The 19,691-nt window shown below is 38.2% G+C and overlaps 1 protein-coding gene across 2 annotated transcripts in view; it reads left to right on the top strand.

Annotated features, from left to right (window-relative positions):
- The window catches only part of LOC106918489 (sodium-coupled neutral amino acid transporter 3-like), a 34,880-nt gene extending 15,459 nt beyond the window's left edge, over positions 1-19,421 (top strand). For both annotated transcript variants that reach the window (XM_014988312.2, XM_014988311.2), the window contains 14 exons: positions 1,152-1,245; positions 1,342-1,457; positions 6,223-6,296; positions 6,413-6,505; positions 7,605-7,686; positions 9,384-9,466; positions 9,917-9,975; positions 10,314-10,460; positions 12,056-12,135; positions 12,479-12,579; positions 13,787-13,911; positions 14,067-14,211; positions 15,297-15,400; positions 15,936-19,421. In XM_014988312.2, the coding sequence (XP_014843798.2) occupies positions 1,152-1,245; positions 1,342-1,457; positions 6,223-6,296; positions 6,413-6,505; positions 7,605-7,686; positions 9,384-9,466; positions 9,917-9,975; positions 10,314-10,460; positions 12,056-12,135; positions 12,479-12,579; positions 13,787-13,911; positions 14,067-14,211; positions 15,297-15,400; positions 15,936-16,040 (1,408 nt within the window). In that variant the 3' untranslated portion in view covers positions 16,041-19,421. The remainder of the gene's footprint in view (positions 1-1,151; positions 1,246-1,341; positions 1,458-6,222; positions 6,297-6,412; positions 6,506-7,604; positions 7,687-9,383; positions 9,467-9,916; positions 9,976-10,313; positions 10,461-12,055; positions 12,136-12,478; positions 12,580-13,786; positions 13,912-14,066; positions 14,212-15,296; positions 15,401-15,935) is intronic.
- The last annotated feature ends 270 nt before the right edge of the window (positions 19,422-19,691 follow it).

Below are 19,691 nucleotides of genomic sequence, written 5' to 3'. Positions count from 1 at the left end.
TTCACACTGATTAGTTTTGTGATAACTGTTGCATGTTGTGTCTTTGTGGTGACCAGGTGCCTGGGAAAAGTACTTTGTCATTTTATCTCTTTAAACTTTAATGCACTTTCATGGGATTTTATGTGATATGCAAACACAAAGCAGTACTGAATCATTAAGTAGAAGAAAAAAATATTCTGAGTTGACCACCATTACTTTATTTTACTGCCAAAAAAAATGAAATGCAGTCCAATGAGTTGCCTTCACAGGTTTCTTAATTAGTAAATGGAGGTCACCTGTGTAATTTAAAGTAATTAAATATACAGCTGTTTTGTGGAGGCCTCAGAAGTTGGTGAACGTTAATGAACAAAGCATCATAAACACCAAGGAACGCAGCAGACACGTCAGAGATGTAGTTGTAGAGAGATTTACAGGGCGGGATTATAAAATAATATCACAAACTTTTAAAATCCCTCTGTGATCCATCAAAGAAAATAAGTGGATGTTCCAGCTGCAGTTTGCCTCAGGTTGTAGTTACTGCAGGCATATGAAGGAAGGTGCTCTGAACAGATGAGACCAAAATGTAACTTTTTGGCCTGAATGTAAAATCCTATGGTGATTATGACTGGAAACAGAAAGCGTACCTGCCAGAGCCTGCACACCACTTGAGTCAAGGGCAGAAGTTCCTCTTCCAACAGGACCAACCAGAGTAAAGCATATTAGCTTAGAGCACAATAATGTCCGAATGGCCTAGTAAAAGTCCAGAACTAAGTCTAATGTAGAATGTGTCATGACATGAAAATTCTCAGATCCTCTCCATCTGATATGGCTGAACTTAAGGTACAGTATTTTGAAAAAATAAAAAAAGAATGGATAAAGAGTTCAGTCTCTAAACATACTTGCAAAACCCTTGTAGTTTTGCTCTCAGTGAGAGATAATTTCACAAAATTGAAAACCACAAACAAATTTTCCTCCACCTGATAGCTATGAGATAATTTGGTTTTGTCTATCATGTACAAATCCCAGTAAAATCCCCTCAAAAAGTTCAAGGGATGTGAAGAGTTTTGCATGATGATACCAACACAGATGTGTCCAAAGTTTTCCCAGAATTTTTTTTACAAATCTGTGTTTGCAGTATGCTCCATATTCTTACAGCAGTTTCCAATCTTTAGTCCTCACAGAACTGAAAACACAGAAGCCAGCCTCCCGGAGAGCCAGGAGTTCTTATCAGGCGCCGAGGATAAGAAAACAACGCGCTTCACGGACGTGAGTTAACACACATCTCAGCCTTGGCACGATCACACTCCTCACTCAGGGATGTCTGCCGAAATGCAACCAGCCCCTGTTCTACTTTGGTTGCAGTTTGAAGGGAAAACCTCCTTTGGGATGTCCGTCTTCAACCTGGGCAATGCAATCATGGGAAGTGGAATTTTAGGACTTGCATACGCCATGGCCAACACAGGGGTCGTCCTGTTTCTGTAAGTCACGCGTTAACGTTGACGATGATGATGTATTAAAACCCTAAGTGGATTGGAATTACTTTCTGCGGCTACACTTGCTGACTTACAGCTCCCAGAACTCTGATTTATTTTCAACCCTCTGAGGGTTTTGCAGTGTGAGTTTGTGCGAGACATAAATAGCTTCTAAATGCAATGTAATCACCTTGTATTAACCCTCTAGCAGACCTTATTAATGACAAAGAAACTGGTGATACTGGGTACATTTGATGCTTAAGCACAATTATAGCCCAACAATAATTTATTCATCTCATAAAACAAGTGATTGCAGTCAAAGGTGTAGAAAGTAATGAGTTTTAATACGTTCCCCTTTGATTGATTCTCTGCTTTGAGTCAGTCTGTGTGCATAATGAATTAGCAGCATAACATTTAAAAGTCTGCAGCGTAGCAGGCTGGTGCAACAGATTCATGACTTCGGGGCTTTTGGCCTTTAAGGAACATGCCTCATCAGCAGCAGCTAAACATTTTTTTTTTCTTGTAGCATTTCAGTTTTATTCTTTGACATGAAGAGAGAAATGTCACAAGCATTCTAAGTTTGCTTGTTTTCTTGCAGGCTGTTGGCTTTTAGTGTGCTTTTTTCCTGCTTTTGATGCCTATTAACTGGGGCCACAACAAATAGACAAATGGTATTTGCATGTTAATATCATGCCTGGTCAGTGTAGATGTTCAGGAAGGTTTACACTCCTGTTGCTGTCATGGATTTTTTTTTTTTTCTGGTTACTTCATGTTTCTACCACAGCCCCCCCAAAAAAACGTTCATGTTGGTGTCAGTAAAAAAAGAATGGCTGGATGTTTATGGACGTCCTTGTGTTTTCTAGGCGCGACTCTCCCTCAGCAGGAATGCACCATCTTTTTTTATTCTTCACAATGCTGGTTATGACTTGGCTGATGTTGGAACTGGTTTAATCAGGCATTTCAAAAATAGTTTTATTCAATATTTTTGCTTATAATAGTGAAGCTAAACACAAAGTTCCAGCAACGTTTTGAATGTTTTCTGGCTCAAGATTGGTAGTAGTATGTTGTTGTTTTTTTTTTTGTCTACTTGTAAAAAACTGAATGTAGCTGAGGAGAGTTAGCTCTTTTTGTTATTCCAGATTCACATCTCCTCTGGAGAAAATGACAGGCGTGTTTAATATTCAGAAAGACGTCATCCTGAAGGATGTGATTTGCCCTCTTCTTCAAGGCAGTCTTGTGAAGAGGATTTCTCCTCATGGCAGAAAAAGCTCCTTATTTGGATCTGTGTAGTGTGACTGAGGGTTTTCTGGATGTTAGCTGACTGAACTGACTGAACTCTCTGTCACCGAACGGCAGTAGTTCTGACACCAGGCTAGACAGAAGCTGAAAATAATCCCCCAGTCATCTGGGCTACATTATATATTAATATGGTCACGTGTTAATTAGCAGTACGTGACTCCGTGCAGCAGATAGCGTGCACTTGTCTATCCTGTTTCAGATGAAAGGCTGTGTATTTGTGTTTATGTCAGATCTTGTTTTGAACAATAGAGTAGCCGCTGAGAGGAACAAGCAGCAAGTGTGACATATTTGGCTGAGAAAAACTGGCAGATTTTCTGTGTTTCTCGTTGGACAGCAGGCATGAGGTTGCCTCTTTAATTTTCCCCCGGTATCCTTCTGAACCCCCGGGCTGCCCTCCTAAAACAGTCAGAGGACCAAAATAAAATATTAGCTTAAAAAAAACAAACAAAATCAAAACGTCAACAGTAACAATGGCCGTAGCGTACATTTTGTCATATAGTTGTTTCTTTTTCAAGCCACTGAGCAGATTGCCTTGAGCAATGCATTGTCTATGTTGTGATATTTGAAGGATTGTTGCAACTTTTAGTGAGCAGCACAAAAAAAAAAAAAAAAAAAAACAGTTTATATGATATTGCTATTGACTGACACTTAAAGATGAGACTCAACTGTGTAGCAACTGCCTCACTGCCAGTTGCTACGCATTACAGATTTACGTAAATATGTTCTATCAAGAAAATATACCAAAGATATAGGTTAACTTTAGTATTTATTCAGAGTGGGCAAAATGTTAAGAAATGTTTTACACTAACTGCCACATATCCTGTTTTTTTATTTCGGTCAACCCTATAGCATTTCACAAAAATGAAGACAGAGGGGTTTTGACCATTTCTTACAGGATTTACATCTGAACAGCTGTGATGTGACATGTTTTGAATCCTTCCCCGGCCCACATCACATTCACCCAATATTTCTATTTTCATTGTTAGTCCCAGGATTTTATGTAAAATATCAAGCGTTTTAGCAAATTCCTGATGCCGTGAACTTGAGTGCTTTTCTGTCAAAAAGCTCTGTCAGAATTTCATTTGGAGCTTTGGTTTCTGTTTTTATGAGAAATAAAGATTCCCTCTGTTGCACCTACCTTTGATATGACATCAAGTCATGTTATTCCAGACCTGAACCTGAACCACCGTTAGCGTCCGAACGATTTCTGTAAAGGTTTCTGCGGCAGAGTGGGCTCTGAAGGGCCACTTCCTCCAGGGGTCGAGCCCCCTGTAAATTTAGCACAACAGGTTTCCATTATGACTAAATCCATTAACAACGGCTCTGATATGTAGTTTGCAAATCTACACTGGGTTGTTTATTTTTTGCATTAGAAGGAAAAATGCAAATGCATTTCAAAAAGTTTGATCACCAAAAGCAGTTTTTTTTTAGTTTCTTGCATCAGTTTTTAATAACTTTTTGAATAACTTAAGAAATGGTAGCATCATTATAAAATAGGATTGGGATAGTGTCCCAAATTTATCTTGAAGTTGTACTTTCTCTTTTGTGTGGTTTAAATGGCAAATATTAATAAGATTTTATGCAATTATTAACTTAAAAGCATTAAAAATATCCCTCACACTCCCCGCCCCCCCCCCCCACAAGTGATTATTAATAATTTATTTTAAGAACAGGGAAGCAGTCACGGTATTAATATGTCCTTCTGTCATGACCTTTGTAACTCCTGGTAAACTGAACAAAGCGATAGGATTTTGAGGTTTCCAATCAAGCTGAAATTTGTCAGACGTCTCCAGACATCACTCACTTTAGTCATTTTTCCCTTAATTGAACAAACACTTGCAGTGTTCAAGTATTTGTAGCACCTTTTTGTCAGCTGATAATTAATTATATTTAATACATGAGTGCCCTTTCTTTGAGATTTCTTATGTGGGTGTGTGGTTTGGGTCAGTGGTCCTGGTTCCGAGTAGGAATGCTGTGGGGTGGCATTTCAGCGGGTCGGGCAACAGAGACCCAAGTGTGTCGGTCTGTCTGAGTGTCAGCAGATCCGTCTTCCCACTTCTACTTGACTGATTGATTTCAAGCCCCCAAGTCAGCTAAGCTTTCTCCCACACGGTTTGTAGAAAAAGAAAATTGTTTGGCGGCCAAGAGTTGAAGTCGCGGTGAAAGACAGAACCGCCTGGCCTTTCGAAAGGGGTTGAGAGAGTGTTTGTGTGGGAGTGAAAGTTAATGTTGCCAGTAGTACAAAAAAAAACAAAAAAAAACAACAAAAGACAAAACAGTAAATGGTTGGAATGAGGTGAACTGGGTCAAAGAATGCCAGTGGATCAGGGAACCATTCATGAAACGCCCTCGGGCCACGGGTTTATCCCAGGAGTTAATTTCAAGTTCTCTCCTAGAGATTTAGCTCTAAATCACAAAACGAATCAATTCCGGTCACGCATTCAAATGGTGCCCTATTAAATATAGACGTGATCAATCTTTTTTCATACTACATGTGTATTTTTACAAAATGTCTCAAAGTAACTTTTTCCTTTTTAAGCTGGTGCAGTCTGAGATTATTTTATATTTGCATCAGAATGCAGGGAATGAATGTAGTGTTGAAACGATTAATTTGATCAATCGTCATATTATTGAAGTGACCGTCAACTAATTTAGTCGTCAATTAAAGTGATCAACAGATCTCTACGCTGCATTGACGTAAGGTCAAGCAGAACTATGTTGATGTTATCAGTTTCTTTTCAGCTGCAGATGATCAGGCGTCACTAAGGGAACGCTATGATGTCATGTTTTGTGGAATAAAGTGTTTATTTCCTCATTTAAAATAAAATATATTTGTATCTTTTAATGTATTTCTAATATTGTATATAAAAAAAGGCCTCAGTGGTTAATGAAGAATCTGCTGACCCAGAGTTTTCTTCCGATTAAAGTAACTGATAGAATAATCAATTATTGACAAAAAAATTTGTTGCAGCCCCGAATAAATGCAAACCCGCTGATTATGAACAAAGTAAAGAGAGGATTGCGTTCTCTGCCTCAAGTAAAAACAGCTGAAAAGGGAAGTAACGACTTATTGGGTGTATTTTTCCACGTCGGCTGACTAACGGAGAGAAACATGTTCTTCTCTTTTGTGTGTTTCTTCTGTCCTTTAAGAGCCCAGCTGGTGTGTTTGTGTGTTGGTGACAGAGAGCAGGGAGGCTTACGGGGTGACCTCTGTGAATCAGCTGGACCAACAGTCCAGGAGAGCCGCAGGGTTTTCTCATCCCATACAACCTATATGAAACATATTATGCCTGAACTGCAGCTGTTTAAATAACCTGCAGTGAATCATATTGTGTAAATATTCAACAGGAAGGCTTTTCATTTTTTATTTTTATTTTTTTTATCTAGTCCTATGTCTTAAGAGCGAGTGAGTATTCATTTTGAAGTTTCTTTGAAGTGGCGCTAATCGCGATCTGCTGTCTGACGCTTTCAGGTTGCTCCTCACAGTGGTCGCAGTTCTTTCGTCATATTCAATCCATTTGCTGCTAAAGTCGTCTGGTATTGTAGGTACGTGAGCGTCTAAAGTAATCTGATGTAAATGAATCACAAACATAGTTATATTTAACATTTTCTTTTAGCTGTGGTTGTAACACAGTCTCTCTCGTCTTCTGTTTGTGGTTCAGGTATTCGTGCGTATGAGCAGCTCGGCTACAGGGCCTTCGGGACTCCGGGGAAGATGGCTGCAGGTATCGCCATCACGCTCCAGAACATTGGAGGTGAGGTTCATCGCTGGCATTTTGTAGAACAACAGCTCTCTTTAAAAATAAATAAATAAAAATTATGCAGACTTTCTTGTAATAATTTAAAATGGCTTTAGACAATATTTAACCAGGATTTCTCAGATTTATTTTGTTAAGCTCTCGCTTAACCATGAGCTCTGAATCATCCAGGCTTAAACGGCTCTTAAGCTCCGAAGATAAACTTTTGTTATCTCTGTAGGGGATTTACTGGCAGCCTGTCACAAGTTGTCCCTTATTTCTGTGGCTGATTGCTCAAGAAATGGGCAGCACATTTTGACTGAAATGCCACAAGATTTTAGCGACAGCAAGTTAGATCCTAGCTGAAAACCAGGCATGCTATAGAAAACTAGAAGGGCCACAGAAAAACTCAAAAAGATGCTTAGTAAGTATAAAAAACTTTGCTTTAGACATTTCAAAGCTTTTTTTTTTTTTTTTTTCTACTGAAGCCAACACGTTGTTGCTTGGTCTCACTGTGATACCGGAAACATAAAATCTGACTTAATCTTCAGATTTCCAGCAGACACCTAAAGGTTTAGGCTCAAAGCTGAATTTCCTCCCCCTTGACCCGAAGTCTGGCTCCATCTGAAGAGGCCCCAGAGCATGACGCTGCACTGTGGTGGTGGTGGTGGTGTTCTCTGGGTTAATGTGTAGTGTCATTTTTATGCATAACTTTAAGAGTTTTTTTTATCTATTTAGTCTGGATAAATGAAAAAATAAAGTACAATTGTTTTTGTATGTGGAATACCTGCCAGAAGGCCCCTTCAGGTTTCTTTCTTATCTTGATAGATCTTAAGGAAACCTCCACTTTTAGTAATATTGATTGTTCCATATTATGTCCAATTACTTATGACATTCTCAACAAGCAGTTCAGACTAGTATTAGTCCATGCACACTTATTCAATTTGTTTGTCAGTTGAATATTACAGGATATGTAACACTTTTAAAGTGGGAATATATGCAGTTATTCATCGCGTTTTCTGTCTCAAAACATGTAGTCTGCAGTCTCCTGTTTGTTTCAGAAGGTGAAAAGGCCATCATTTTTTGTACTGTAACTTTATCTCTTTCTGATCCACAGCAATGTCCAGTTACCTTTACATAGTCAAGTATGAGTTCCCTTTGGTAATCCAGGCATTTCTGAAGGTGGACGTGCCTGCAGGGTGAGTGCCTGGCACGTGATTTATTTAATCTAAATACATAAAATGCATACTGTGAACAATTCTGTTGATGGAATGTAGATGCCATTCTTCTTTATAAAATAGCTCAAGCTCATCCAGCCCGTCATATGAAATGAAACCCATCAACATTTGTGGTTATAATGTGACAAAATGTAAAAGTCCAAAGTGTGTGAATGCGTCTGCACGGCACTGTATTTCTTAATTATCTTTTCTCACACTCTACATGCAAATAAAAGACGTTAAGGCAAGAAAAGCCCGTCTCTGAATCACACTTAATGATGAAAGAGCAATCTGCGAAAAGGAAGTGAGTCATCCCATCGGCTCCCTGTGGGACCGGACAGAGATTTAATTGTAGACCGAAGAATCCTTCCGAGCCGTGCCAGTTGTTGGGACCGGTGCCACGCTTGGAGCAGCTGGTGTGAGAACAGCTGTGATTGTGACCCCAGAGAGGTGGGGGGTTAGGGTGCGGGGGGGGCGCCATGTCCAGTGAGAGCGATTGCATCAAAACGCAGCAAGACTCTGCAGCTGAAAATGTAAACTGTGGGATATCACCGCTTACTGCAGGTGGCCTAGGAGACAAACAAAACTCGCTCTCATGCGTGCAGTTCATTGTGACTTTGCTCCAGTTATGGAGTATCTGCACCCTCTTTTCGTTTCTGAGAATGCTTACACAACCCTGTGCTAAGTGGGTCAAGAGTTTCTTGGAAGTTTTTGGGTAAACATTTTTTGGGTCCTTTGTATTCAGCCGATCTGCGCCAGACCCGGTGAGGAACGTTGCACCTGCTGCTGCAGTATTTTTCATGGCAATGTTTGGACAGATCAGTAACACTGTAGTGGAAGTGACAAAGTGCACGCACTGCGCTCAACCTGTTATCACCGTGTAGCTGTGGGCCACGGTCAACAATCGTTGTTTACCAGCGATAACAAACTAGGTCGCCCTGGTGGCGCCTCGTTCTGTCAGAGTGTGTGGGTTTGTTTCATTTAATCGCATAGGAAAAAAAGCTAAAAAACCCAGAAACATCTAAAAATCAGCGTTATTCTGATGCAAAAAAACACGCACATAGCTGGAACACTGTTGAATAAAGTGTTTGTATTTAGAGAAAAATAGCTTTAAAAAAAAATAAAAGCTCATTTTTACATGAGATAGCATCATTATTACTTTAAAAAGTGAGAGTGTTGCAACAGATGCTGCATGCTGTGGTGGTTCCCACCTGACAGAGGGCAAGAAATTAATCCCCCCTGCTGTGTGGCTCTAAAAATAAACCTCTGAGCTTTCTTTCCTAGACAGAGACAGCCTTGTGACTATAACATGCCGACGATTGCCTCATGGGATTCTGTCATGAGTTACACACTAATCTCTTCCAGTGTTGTCATATCAAATAAATAGAAGGGTAAAATATCATTTTACAACCCTAGGAACAGAAAATTATTTGTAAATGTTTTTTTTTAAATATAAAACAAGTTAACTTTTTCCATACAGTCAGTTCTAAGAATATTTTCATCATTTCATTTCCAAATGACTCCTAAAACTCCAAACATCTTATTTCTCCTGCACCTGTGGTTAGCTGCTGACTTGCTTTCATTTAGTACAAATCCTTAAAATAAGTGAGACTGAGAGGAGTCTTTATAGTAATTTCAAATCAGTACCATAATTGCTGTGTCTGTCTGCTTCTCCGCAGTGAATGGTACCTGAACGGAAACTATCTGGTCATCATCGTCTCTGTGACAGTGATATTACCGCTGGCTCTGATGAAACAGCTGGGTGAGTGTGTCATTTTATGGCTTTTATAAGAGGAAACCAATTTTATCTGTTCTCCTGTGAGAGCTTATGGTGCACCCATAGCATTTTATTAAAGAAAAAAAATGGCAAAAATTCAGGTTGGAAATTGAGCAAACAGGCACATAATTATAGTCTTTTGTCGTAAGTTTGTGTCCTGATGACGGACAAGATTAAATAAAAAACATGTATGATTTCCCAGCCATTTCATTCTAATATTCTCACCTTCCTGACATAATGACCCAAGTCACTGCTTGCCAAAAGTCTCAATATAATAGACCAAGGTTTGTGGTTATAATGTGAAAAAAATATACATAAATATATATATATTCAACACATTATGTAACTTAATATGACATGAACTTTAGGTCTTTGTCAATCATTGCCATGTACTCTGTGATGATCTTAAATGCTAACAAAGTGTTTATTTGTCAGGATACCTGGGATACACCAGTGGATTTTCACTGAGCTGCATGGTGTTCTTCCTCGTTTCTGTGAGTCCTCTGGTCATGAACTGTACATACATGTATGTCACATGTTGCCTCCCGTTCCTGGTCTGTCATGCTGACCAGATGCACTGGGATCTTCCCACCAGCTCTTCAGTATTTCCTACTCGCTGCTATGGACTAATGTTCGCATGCTGCAGTCCCTGGCTGTGTTTCCTTCTCTGACCTAGTTTTGGCTCTGTGAGCTGTAATCCACTCGCCGCCTTCCCTCTCTCTCTTTTTTGTTGGCTTTCTCTCATTGACATATTTCCAGCCTGTCCCAGTATTAACTGTCTCACTGCTTTTTGTTTTGCTGCAACACCAATTGTCTCTGCATTCATGCGCAGGTCATCTACAAGAAGTTCAACCTCCCTTGTCCGTTTGTGGACTTCGCTCATAACAGCACTGTGAGCGTGCTGAATGTCACCGTCAACGACCCCGGTGGGGAGGACAACCCGGCCTGCATTCCCAAGATGGCCAACCTCAACACACAAGTACGTGTTTGCATGTCACCTTCTACGAAGCTGCAAGTTCACCTGCACTGCTATGGGCACTGAAAGTCACCCACTTATGTCATAGTCATCAGCATGTCGCCAGTCCCTTCTCACAGTCAAAGCATGGGAATCCTGGTTTGAAACAGATCAGAACCTGCTGCAAACCTGTGTGACTTTACGACCGACGCAGGGCCCAAAGACAGAATGAACCCCTGAACTGCCTCTGGGTCAGTTTGCCTCCATGCCAGTTGGTACCCCTATTTTCTTCCTATGGATTGTCATTTTGTTCCTTCTTATTTGCATTTTGTCCCTGTGAATTAATCCTTTATCTTATTGAAACAATGCATTTCAAGTTTTATTTATAAAGGAAAGAATGATTCAAACCTTTTCAGCTCTTTGTGAAAAACTTAATGTCCCTTAGACCTATAATTGGTTGTCGCAGCCATCAGACTTTTGCGACACCTGAAATTTAATGGTTTTGCAAACCTTTTCCAAATTCATAGTTGTCAATTACTTTCTCATCTGTTTTTTCATTTCTTTTGAATTGGGACATGATGGGTTGCCATTTGAGATCTTTTAGCCTGCTACTTAGGGCCAGGTTTTTTTTTTTAATCACTTTTTGTATTTACTCAAGTTATCTTTGGCCATCATTAATATTTATTTGACCATTGGAAACATTTATGAGACAAAAAATATGGAAGGAAGCACTTTGAATAATCTTGAAAAAATGCCCACATTTTGCATGTAATTTTTATATTCTGAAAATTTTCTATTGCATCTTTTTTTTTTTTTTTTTTTTTTTTACCACTGATAATAGATCTGATCCTTGTGTCAGTTGACCCCTGCCGGTGGATATTATTTTTAAAAAAATTTACATAACATTTCCTGACATTAAACTAATAGAAAATTGCAGAATATTGCTTTTAATTGTCCATTACTTAGTTAGAGAAAGTACTTAACCTCTCCCCGGTTGGTATGAAGTGCGCTATGGGAGACAGAAAAGACCAAAACTACACGGGTACAAAATGGCAAGGGGGCAAAAAGACCAGAAATCATTTGGAGTCTGAAGTAGCGCAGCAGTTACTAAAGCATTTTATTTACACAGAGAAGCCATCAAATTTGGACATATCAGGACCAACAATTGAGATGGAAAAACATTGGACGCTTTTCTCAAATCCTTTTGGTTTTTAAAATCCTTTCTTGTCACATAATCTTGGATGACCCTTCGTTATTGTATGACCAATCTGAACGTAATTGCATAATTTCACTGAGTAGTTTTACTTTTCAGAGAGGCAGCAAATATTCTCTCGTTGTTTCAGATTTTTCCTAAAACCCTTTAAACATTTTGTCAGCGTCCCCGTACTTTTTCTCACTCGACCATGACCGATTCCAGCTGGTTAGCGACTTACGAGGCACCAAGGCATTTTTAAATAGGCTAAAGCTGGTCTGCTGCCAGGCCCAAGTTAATCACAAGAAACAATTAGCTCTCTGTGATGTGTCAGAGGCAGCAATGGGCAGTGCAGTGAGGAGTTGGTGGTAAGACGGCGGGGATAGCGCTGCTGTATCTATGGTGACCTGTTGGGGTTCATTTACAGACGGCCTACACCATTCCAATCCTGGCGTTCGCCTTTGTGTGCCACCCTGAGGTCCTCCCTATCTACACAGAGCTGCGCAAGTATGTTCTTATGAAGGAAACCTCCTGCTAACTTTGTTTTGGACGAGACATTAATAAGCAGAGGAAAGCTGCTGTGTGTGTGCTTTGTGCTTGGCTTGCCATATTCTAGTCACATGCACTGCTTTCACTGTATTTTGAAATGTCTCTGCACTGCTTTGTGTCGTGTAGCATGTCGTTAGCCAAAATGTAGAATCCCTTGTTGACAAAAAGCTGCTAATGTTTTCTAGGGTTAAAGGTGAAGTCAGCGTTTGTATTTGGTTTAACAGGCATTGCTTGGAAACATAATTAAACTGAATATTGGTGTAACCACATGATGATTTTATTTTATTTTTTCTGATTTCAGTCCCACTAAGAAAAAGATGCAGCACGTGTCCAATATTTCCATTGCAGTCATGTACGTCATGTACTTCCTGGCGGCTCTGTTTGGATACCTAACTTTCTACAGTAAGCCCTCGTATTCTCTCATTTTTGACAATTTGCGTTTCTGTCTTAGAGAACATGTTTCTCTGCTGGTTGGTTGTGTAAAAAAGCGCTCTATTCTTTCATAATGTTCAAAAACCACAAGCGTTTTCAAATTCAGTTTTCATTTAATAAATGCACCAAAATTACTAAATGTGAATCTATTGAAATAAAATGGTAGTAAATTGAGAGCTATAACTATTATGATACATTCATGCCCTCTAGTGGCCTCAAGTAAAAATCCGCAAGTCCCTCCATGATTATTGACACCACTGTGAAAGATGAGGGGGAAAAGCCTTCAAATTATTATTATACTATGTGAAATAGAGAAATAAACATTCATGTTAAAAACAAAATCAATACCTAGAAAAGGGAATTTGACCAGGCATTTTTAAAGAAATTTCTTGTGACCCACAGATTGTAAAACATTTTTACCCCATTATTGATAATTGATAATTTAAGGATATTAATGGAGATGGACACCTGCTGTACATATATAGAGCCATATTTATTAATGATTTTAGGGGTTTAACAGAAATATAGTATTAACCTTTATTTATGTTTGGGTAACTAATCAGAAACTTTCAATCATCGAAAATGTAAAATCAGACTTAGTTAAAAAAAATTATGGTGAGACATTTTTTGGAGACAGTTCAATCATCTTTCCTCATGTATCTTAAAATCAAAGCAGTTTTTGAAGGAAAATATATCAGATTTCATGTTGTTCCCAGGAAGAGACTGTCATTTACTTTCATGACCCAATTAATTAAAGGAATCAAAATATTGACTTTTAATACATTTGGGAGACATTTAAGATCTTCAGGGGTTTAGAGCTGTGTTTTTTTCCTCTGAAATTAGAATACCTTTGCTCTTCCACCACTCCAGAGAATATCTATAAATCAAATCGCTATAAATCATCCCGAGCCCTGACTCCCTTTTCTTCAGGACATCCCAGTTTTTTTTTAGAGGGCTTAAATCTATGGACTGATATAGCATTGGAGGACGGCTGATTTCTGGTTTGCTAAATAATTTCTGTTGAGTTGGCCTCATGTTTTAGTTATGCTGCTAAAAGTCCTGTAAATAGCCGGAATTCATAAAGATGTAGTCTAATTTTACAAAGGAGTACCCCCTAATTTCTCTAATTTTGACATTTTACTTTGAATCTCTGTTTTCCTGTTTTGACCACTTACAGACGAAGTGGAGGCAGAGCTACTTCACACATACAGCCGCATCGACCCTTATGACACTTTAATCCTTTGTGTGCGTGTGGCTGTTCTCACTGCTGTCACACTCACAGTACCGATCGTGCTCTTTCCTGTAAGTACAATTATTTTAGCACTCAATGTTTGCACACAGGCCCATCAGCTGATTGCCTTTTTAATTAAAATATCATCTTTTGCCTTGACGATATTTCATTATTGTCAAAGTTATTAAATGAATAAGCAATTAAATCCTTTTTGTGTTATGATCAGGTAAGGAGAGCGATCCAGCAGATGATTTTCCCCAATAAAACCTTCTACTGGCCTCGTCACATTGCAATTGCCATCACTTTGCTCACCTTCATCAACCTGCTGGTCATCTTTGCCCCAAACATCTTGGGCATCTTTGGGGTTATTGGTAGGTTAAATTACATTGATCTTGAGAAAAAGATGTGAATTCATCAGATTAGAATTGAAAACCTTAAGTTGAAATGACGTTTTGTTAGTTCAGCAGAAATGGGTGGAAATTAAACATAACATGCAGAGAAACACAAAGACTGGGCTAAAATAAAGAATTCATATTCTTCTCAACTCTGAGGTTATATGTATCTTATCAAATTTAACTAAGAAACATAAAACTCTTTGAGATAACAAAATAAAAAACATAAAGATCTGCATAGCCTGTTTGCATGATTGTGCAGGTTTTGAGAGATATTTGCAACGCCTGTATGATGTATTCTGATAAAAGATTTCTGCATCTCTATTCCTTAGTCCAGACATATATAGTGCATATGTTATTCATAAAGTACTTGGCATTGCATAGAAACTTTTTATTTTAGAGATCAGCAACCTTAGAAATTCTAACAGTCATTTTTGGTTTTGGTCCTACTAGATGAAATTTATCTCAAGCCACAAAATATACATGAATAAAACAAAAATATCTACCATATAGAATTTACTTGTTTTTATGGTTTAATTAAACTAATTTATTTTTATCTTTTAGAATGGAAAAATCCTTAAGTCTATCAAACTAGATAGTTACTTTTTTTTTACGAATTAAGTGTTTCTTATTTATGGAGAATTTTGGAATAAAATAATAAAATGGAAGTGTATAATGCAAAATTATTCCTTGTATCTGGAGTGTCACTGTTGTGGAAAATCTAGGCGGAAATGACATTAAAAGAACGCGAAAGAACTACACCGAGCATTTTATTGCCTTTTTTGTATTGCAATGTTTTATTGCTTTAAAAACATTAAAGTTACATCACATTTTTGATCAGAGGACAGACAACAGCCATAAATCGCCTCAAGAGGTGCATAGAGCCATGATTTTTCTGAAAACAGATTTTTATTCCTGCTTTTCAGAACTATATTTTTACCTGGTAAACTTTTTTATTGTGAGCATTCCCCTTTTTGTCCTCAGAGTGGTGCATCTTCTGCCGGGTTTGATTTTTCACACTGAACTGATTTATGAATAATTCAACGTATTTTATGTACTTTCAGGTGCCACATCCGCCCCCTGTCTCATCTTCATTTTCCCTGCTGTCTTCTACATCCGAATTGTACCCAAAGAAGAGGAGCCTCTGCGCTCGGTTCCAAAAATCCTGGTGAGAATCTCTTGGAAATATTGCTCAAATCCTTCATTTACACCAGTTCAACTATGGGAGAACCTCTACATTATATGCAAAAATATATTTAAAAAGCCTTAAAATAAAAGTTCGTTGCATTGGCATAGTCTTTTGCTGAAAAAAAGAAAAAAAAAATCCTAACTTTAATTTGAGCACAGCCATTCGAAAGCCCTACAGAAGACGCATGTAGTCATAGATCAGAGCTACTGCATCTGAGAGTGAGATTGCAAAGCTGTGCAGCAACACCAGTGATGCAACATGCAGACATACACTATTTATATATGTAAATACTATCAAATATTTTTGCATTTTTAATAGAAGAAAAATGAAAACATTTTTGCACACCGCTGTTCTAGGACCAAACTAAGTCTGATTTAAAAAACAAACAAACAAACAAACAAACCCAGTAAGATCAACAATCATGTCCTGTAAAAGTTAAAGTTCTTGATATCATGCAGCCACTATCTCCTCCCATCGGTGCGTCTCTTCCTTGAACTCTGCGTTTCTCTTTCAGGCCGCCTGTTTCGCTGGGATCGGTTTCCTATTTATGATAATGAGTCTCAGCTTTATCATCATTGACTGGACATCGGGCAGCAGTAAAGCCAGCAGCGGTCATTAGAAACCCTACTGTATTTTATTTTATTTTTTTTTCAGCTTTTATATTGTTGATTTGGATTTTTGTGTTGTAATGTTACTATTTTGATGTCCAATCACTGATGTTTGAAGATGCCCTTCCTTTTTTTCTAAGAGAATATTTGCCACAGAGATGAGAGTTTGGCTGGGGGTGCGGAGCGTCTCTCTCCTCTCGAAGCTCTTTGGTTCTGGTGGAGATAAATTGTACTGTACGTCCTACCAAACAGTAACAGTGGATCCAGGCCAGTGGAAGTGCTTGGGAAGTTTTACCAGTTAATTTACTGAAGTGCCAGACGTGTGATGATTGGCGGCTGGAGTTTTGTGAGGAGAAAGTGGGAAAGCAAAGATAAAGTGAGCTCCTGTCCCCGAAAGGATCTTTAATATGAAAACTACAAATTTACATAGATATGTTTGATCCGTCTCCTGTTTACCAGCTAATGTAAAATGATTTATATATATTTTGTAGAGTTTCTGTACTTAGAATTAATTATATAATTATATTTTTTCACAGCAGTTGCACTTTAAAAGTGCAAAAGACAATTATCGCTACATTTTGGGCACTGCTTTTGCTTATTACACGAGAGAACTACAAGCACACTCGTTACCGAGGACAAATACGTGGCCAAGTGATTCAGCTGACAAAGCTCAAAAAATGCGGCCTTTTCTTCAAGGTGAACATTAAACTAACTCTTGCTGCTGCTCTTTATTTTATACCTTGACGTTTTCAGCCTTCTCTCAATTCCTCCTGTTGACCAGGGTGTTAAACGAAAATGTAAAGCACAGTTACATATGTCCTATCAGACATAGTCTAAAAAGTGTATTGTATTGTTTTACTAGATAAAAAAAAAGATAATAATAAAACTGATTAGCTAGTTCTGGATAACCCAGAAGGCACGTTTTGAATTCTGCCAACATAGCACAATACATGCCTAAACTGTGCAGGTATTCCTTGTTTTCACTAAGAGGACAGGTAGAAATGGTACTGAGGGCCTCGTCTGTCGGATTGCTTAGCCCCGAAAAGACAACCGCAGTGCAGAGAAGACTGCTGATGATCAGGCCGTATTATCAGATAAACGTGGGGGTTGGGCTCTTGGACGATTTGATGAACTGTTTTTAATTATTTGCTAGTCGTAAGAGGAGATAACCAAAACATTCAGCGCCTTGCGATATTATTCATGCCCCTCGGGCTTCTAAACATTTTGTCAAGTTGCAATGTTAAATAACAGCACTTTTTTTTTTTTTCAAATGATTTTATGGGATAGACCAACACGCAGAGCACATAGGTTTGAAGTGGATGGATGAGGATGAATGGTTTTCAAAATGCTGACAACTAAAAATCTTTTGCATGCATTCTGATTCATGAATTTGGAGTTGATACCTTATCAAATGAATTACAGCTGCAATATGTTTTGGGGTATGTCACAGCTAGATTTAAACATGTACATGCTGAGATTTGTTGTGCCTATTCGTCTCTTTAAACGTCTCCACAACTTTCCCCTTGGCCTGCCTGCTATGTTCTTTTTGCACAAGAATTACTCTGAGGGTATCAGAGTAGCAGGAATACAAAAGAACATCAACCTTTTGGGTTTAAATTTGTATTTCTTTCTACTTCACAATTATTTCTCCATTTCGTGTTGGTTTATCACATACAATCGCCCTGAAATTCACTGATATTTGATATCGATACCTCAAAAAAAAAAAAAAACCTAAGGGGTGTGGATATGTTTTTGCAGAGTACTGCACAAAAGAAACCCCACCAACAACAGGGTCACGCTATCGGTGACCAGAAATATTAGGACAAGCCTTACTGACACTAGTCCGTCACGCACACCAGTGACCGATCATGTCTGTCTCGGCCGTAAGGTGTCTGTTATTTAGCAGGTGGTTAGCAAAGCACTATTACTTCAAAAAGCACAGCAATGTAGGCCAGTTAATGAGATGAAACGCAAACAAATATATCTGAAGATGTGACTTAAGGGTAAGCTCCTTTTGTTTGACAACATTTTTGATTGTTCTGCCTAACGTAGTGGATTAGTAAAGTTTGAATAACCTGCAATAACCCCTTCAAAGTTAACATTCCTTAGAGCCCCCATGATAATGAATATACTCCTGTCATGTGCTCCCAGAATATGATGAATAATTTATTGGATGTAATGTTGGGGGTTTTTGAGTGTCTGTGTCATTTGGAAAGATAAAACCATGATTCCGCTGTAAAGTGAACCGTACTACTTACTACCTTCATGCATCTGTGACGTTTAACTCCCATCTACGCTATACTCCGATCAAAAGTATTTAATAACGCAAGTGTTCGTCGTCTACCTTCGGTGGGTGAAGTGTTGTTCAAAACGTAATGTTGGATGTGTTTTATGTGGATATTTCGGATGAATCCGAGTCAGTAATGAAATGCAAAAACGATTGTTTTTCTCACGTTTGATTTAAAAAAAAAAAAAAAAAAAAAATATATATATATATATATATATATATATAGTGAGTGATTTATCAACATTGGTGGTCACGTCTGTCTTCCTCGCTGCTTCCTTGCAGACACAAACCTACTAACTTAGGAGTCCTCAGTAAGACGTTGGGCTTGCATACTGTACACTTCAGTATTGTTTTCTATGATAAAAAAAAAACAACAAAATCTTACACCAGACTACTAAAAGTGCTGTGTGAATATATTAATATTGTCCTGTTTGTCTTTTGTTACGCAACAAGCCTCTTTTAATCCCCTTTTATTTTTATTACCTTATATATGTTTGGTTTCTTTTATGCGTGTGTTTGTGTGCAGAGGAATCATCTGCATCAGCCACTGCAGCGTAACTCAGTGTTCGATGTTCTGCTAATTTATGCTTTTATTTATCCCCTTCCTTGTTTGAACCTGATATTTGGCTGAAGCACAAGTAGGCCATTTGATTTAATAATAATAATAAGGTTGCACAAGGACATGTCTTCACAACATGCAAAAACAGACAAATACCAATAAATAAAGCAACGATAAACGAGGACACAACAGGATCTCTGAGGAGACCTCGGTGTTGTTTGGCCTCCTTGATTGTGTGATTTCCTAATATGCATTTGATTGAACAGCATAACATATTAATTAAATGATGACATCAGCCAGCATTTATAAATAATGTATATAAATGTATACCCTTTATATTCTATATCCATATCTAGTTTATATAATGTAAATAGCAATTAAAGATTTAGTCCAATTAAAAAAGTAAATGTAATAATTTTCAAAGTGCTTTTAAACTTTGTTGTCCTTCGATTTGTGTCTATTTTCTTGTATCTCTATATTTTAATATGTTCCTGGCAGTTATTGTACTGTAAATGATGTTGCAATAAAGATAATGGGGTGACATGATTTCCTTTTCTTCATTTCTCAGGTATGATCATCAAATGCTAGTTTTTATTTAAATACCTAAACTCTTAGGCATCAATGATAGCCCCAAGCAGCTTAGCGCTGCGAAGGCCTATTGTAATTGTACTGTTTATTATTGCATATTGCAATTTAATCTTGAAGACTGAAGTGTGTCTGTGAGACGCTATACCATGATCTACCACATGATGGCGCTACGGAACTGGGAAGAAAACCGTTTTCGTCAAGGATGTGTGTTTTTTTTTTTATGAGAAT

The sequence above is a fragment of the Poecilia mexicana genome, unplaced genomic scaffold (assembly GCF_051168715.1).
Source record: "Poecilia mexicana isolate PSO_F unplaced genomic scaffold, ASM5116871v1 scaffold_5, whole genome shotgun sequence".
Lineage (NCBI taxonomy): Eukaryota > Metazoa > Chordata > Actinopteri > Cyprinodontiformes > Poeciliidae > Poecilia > Poecilia mexicana.
The sequence above is the reverse complement of the archived record's forward strand: the minus strand, read 5'-3'. Positions and strand labels throughout refer to the sequence as shown.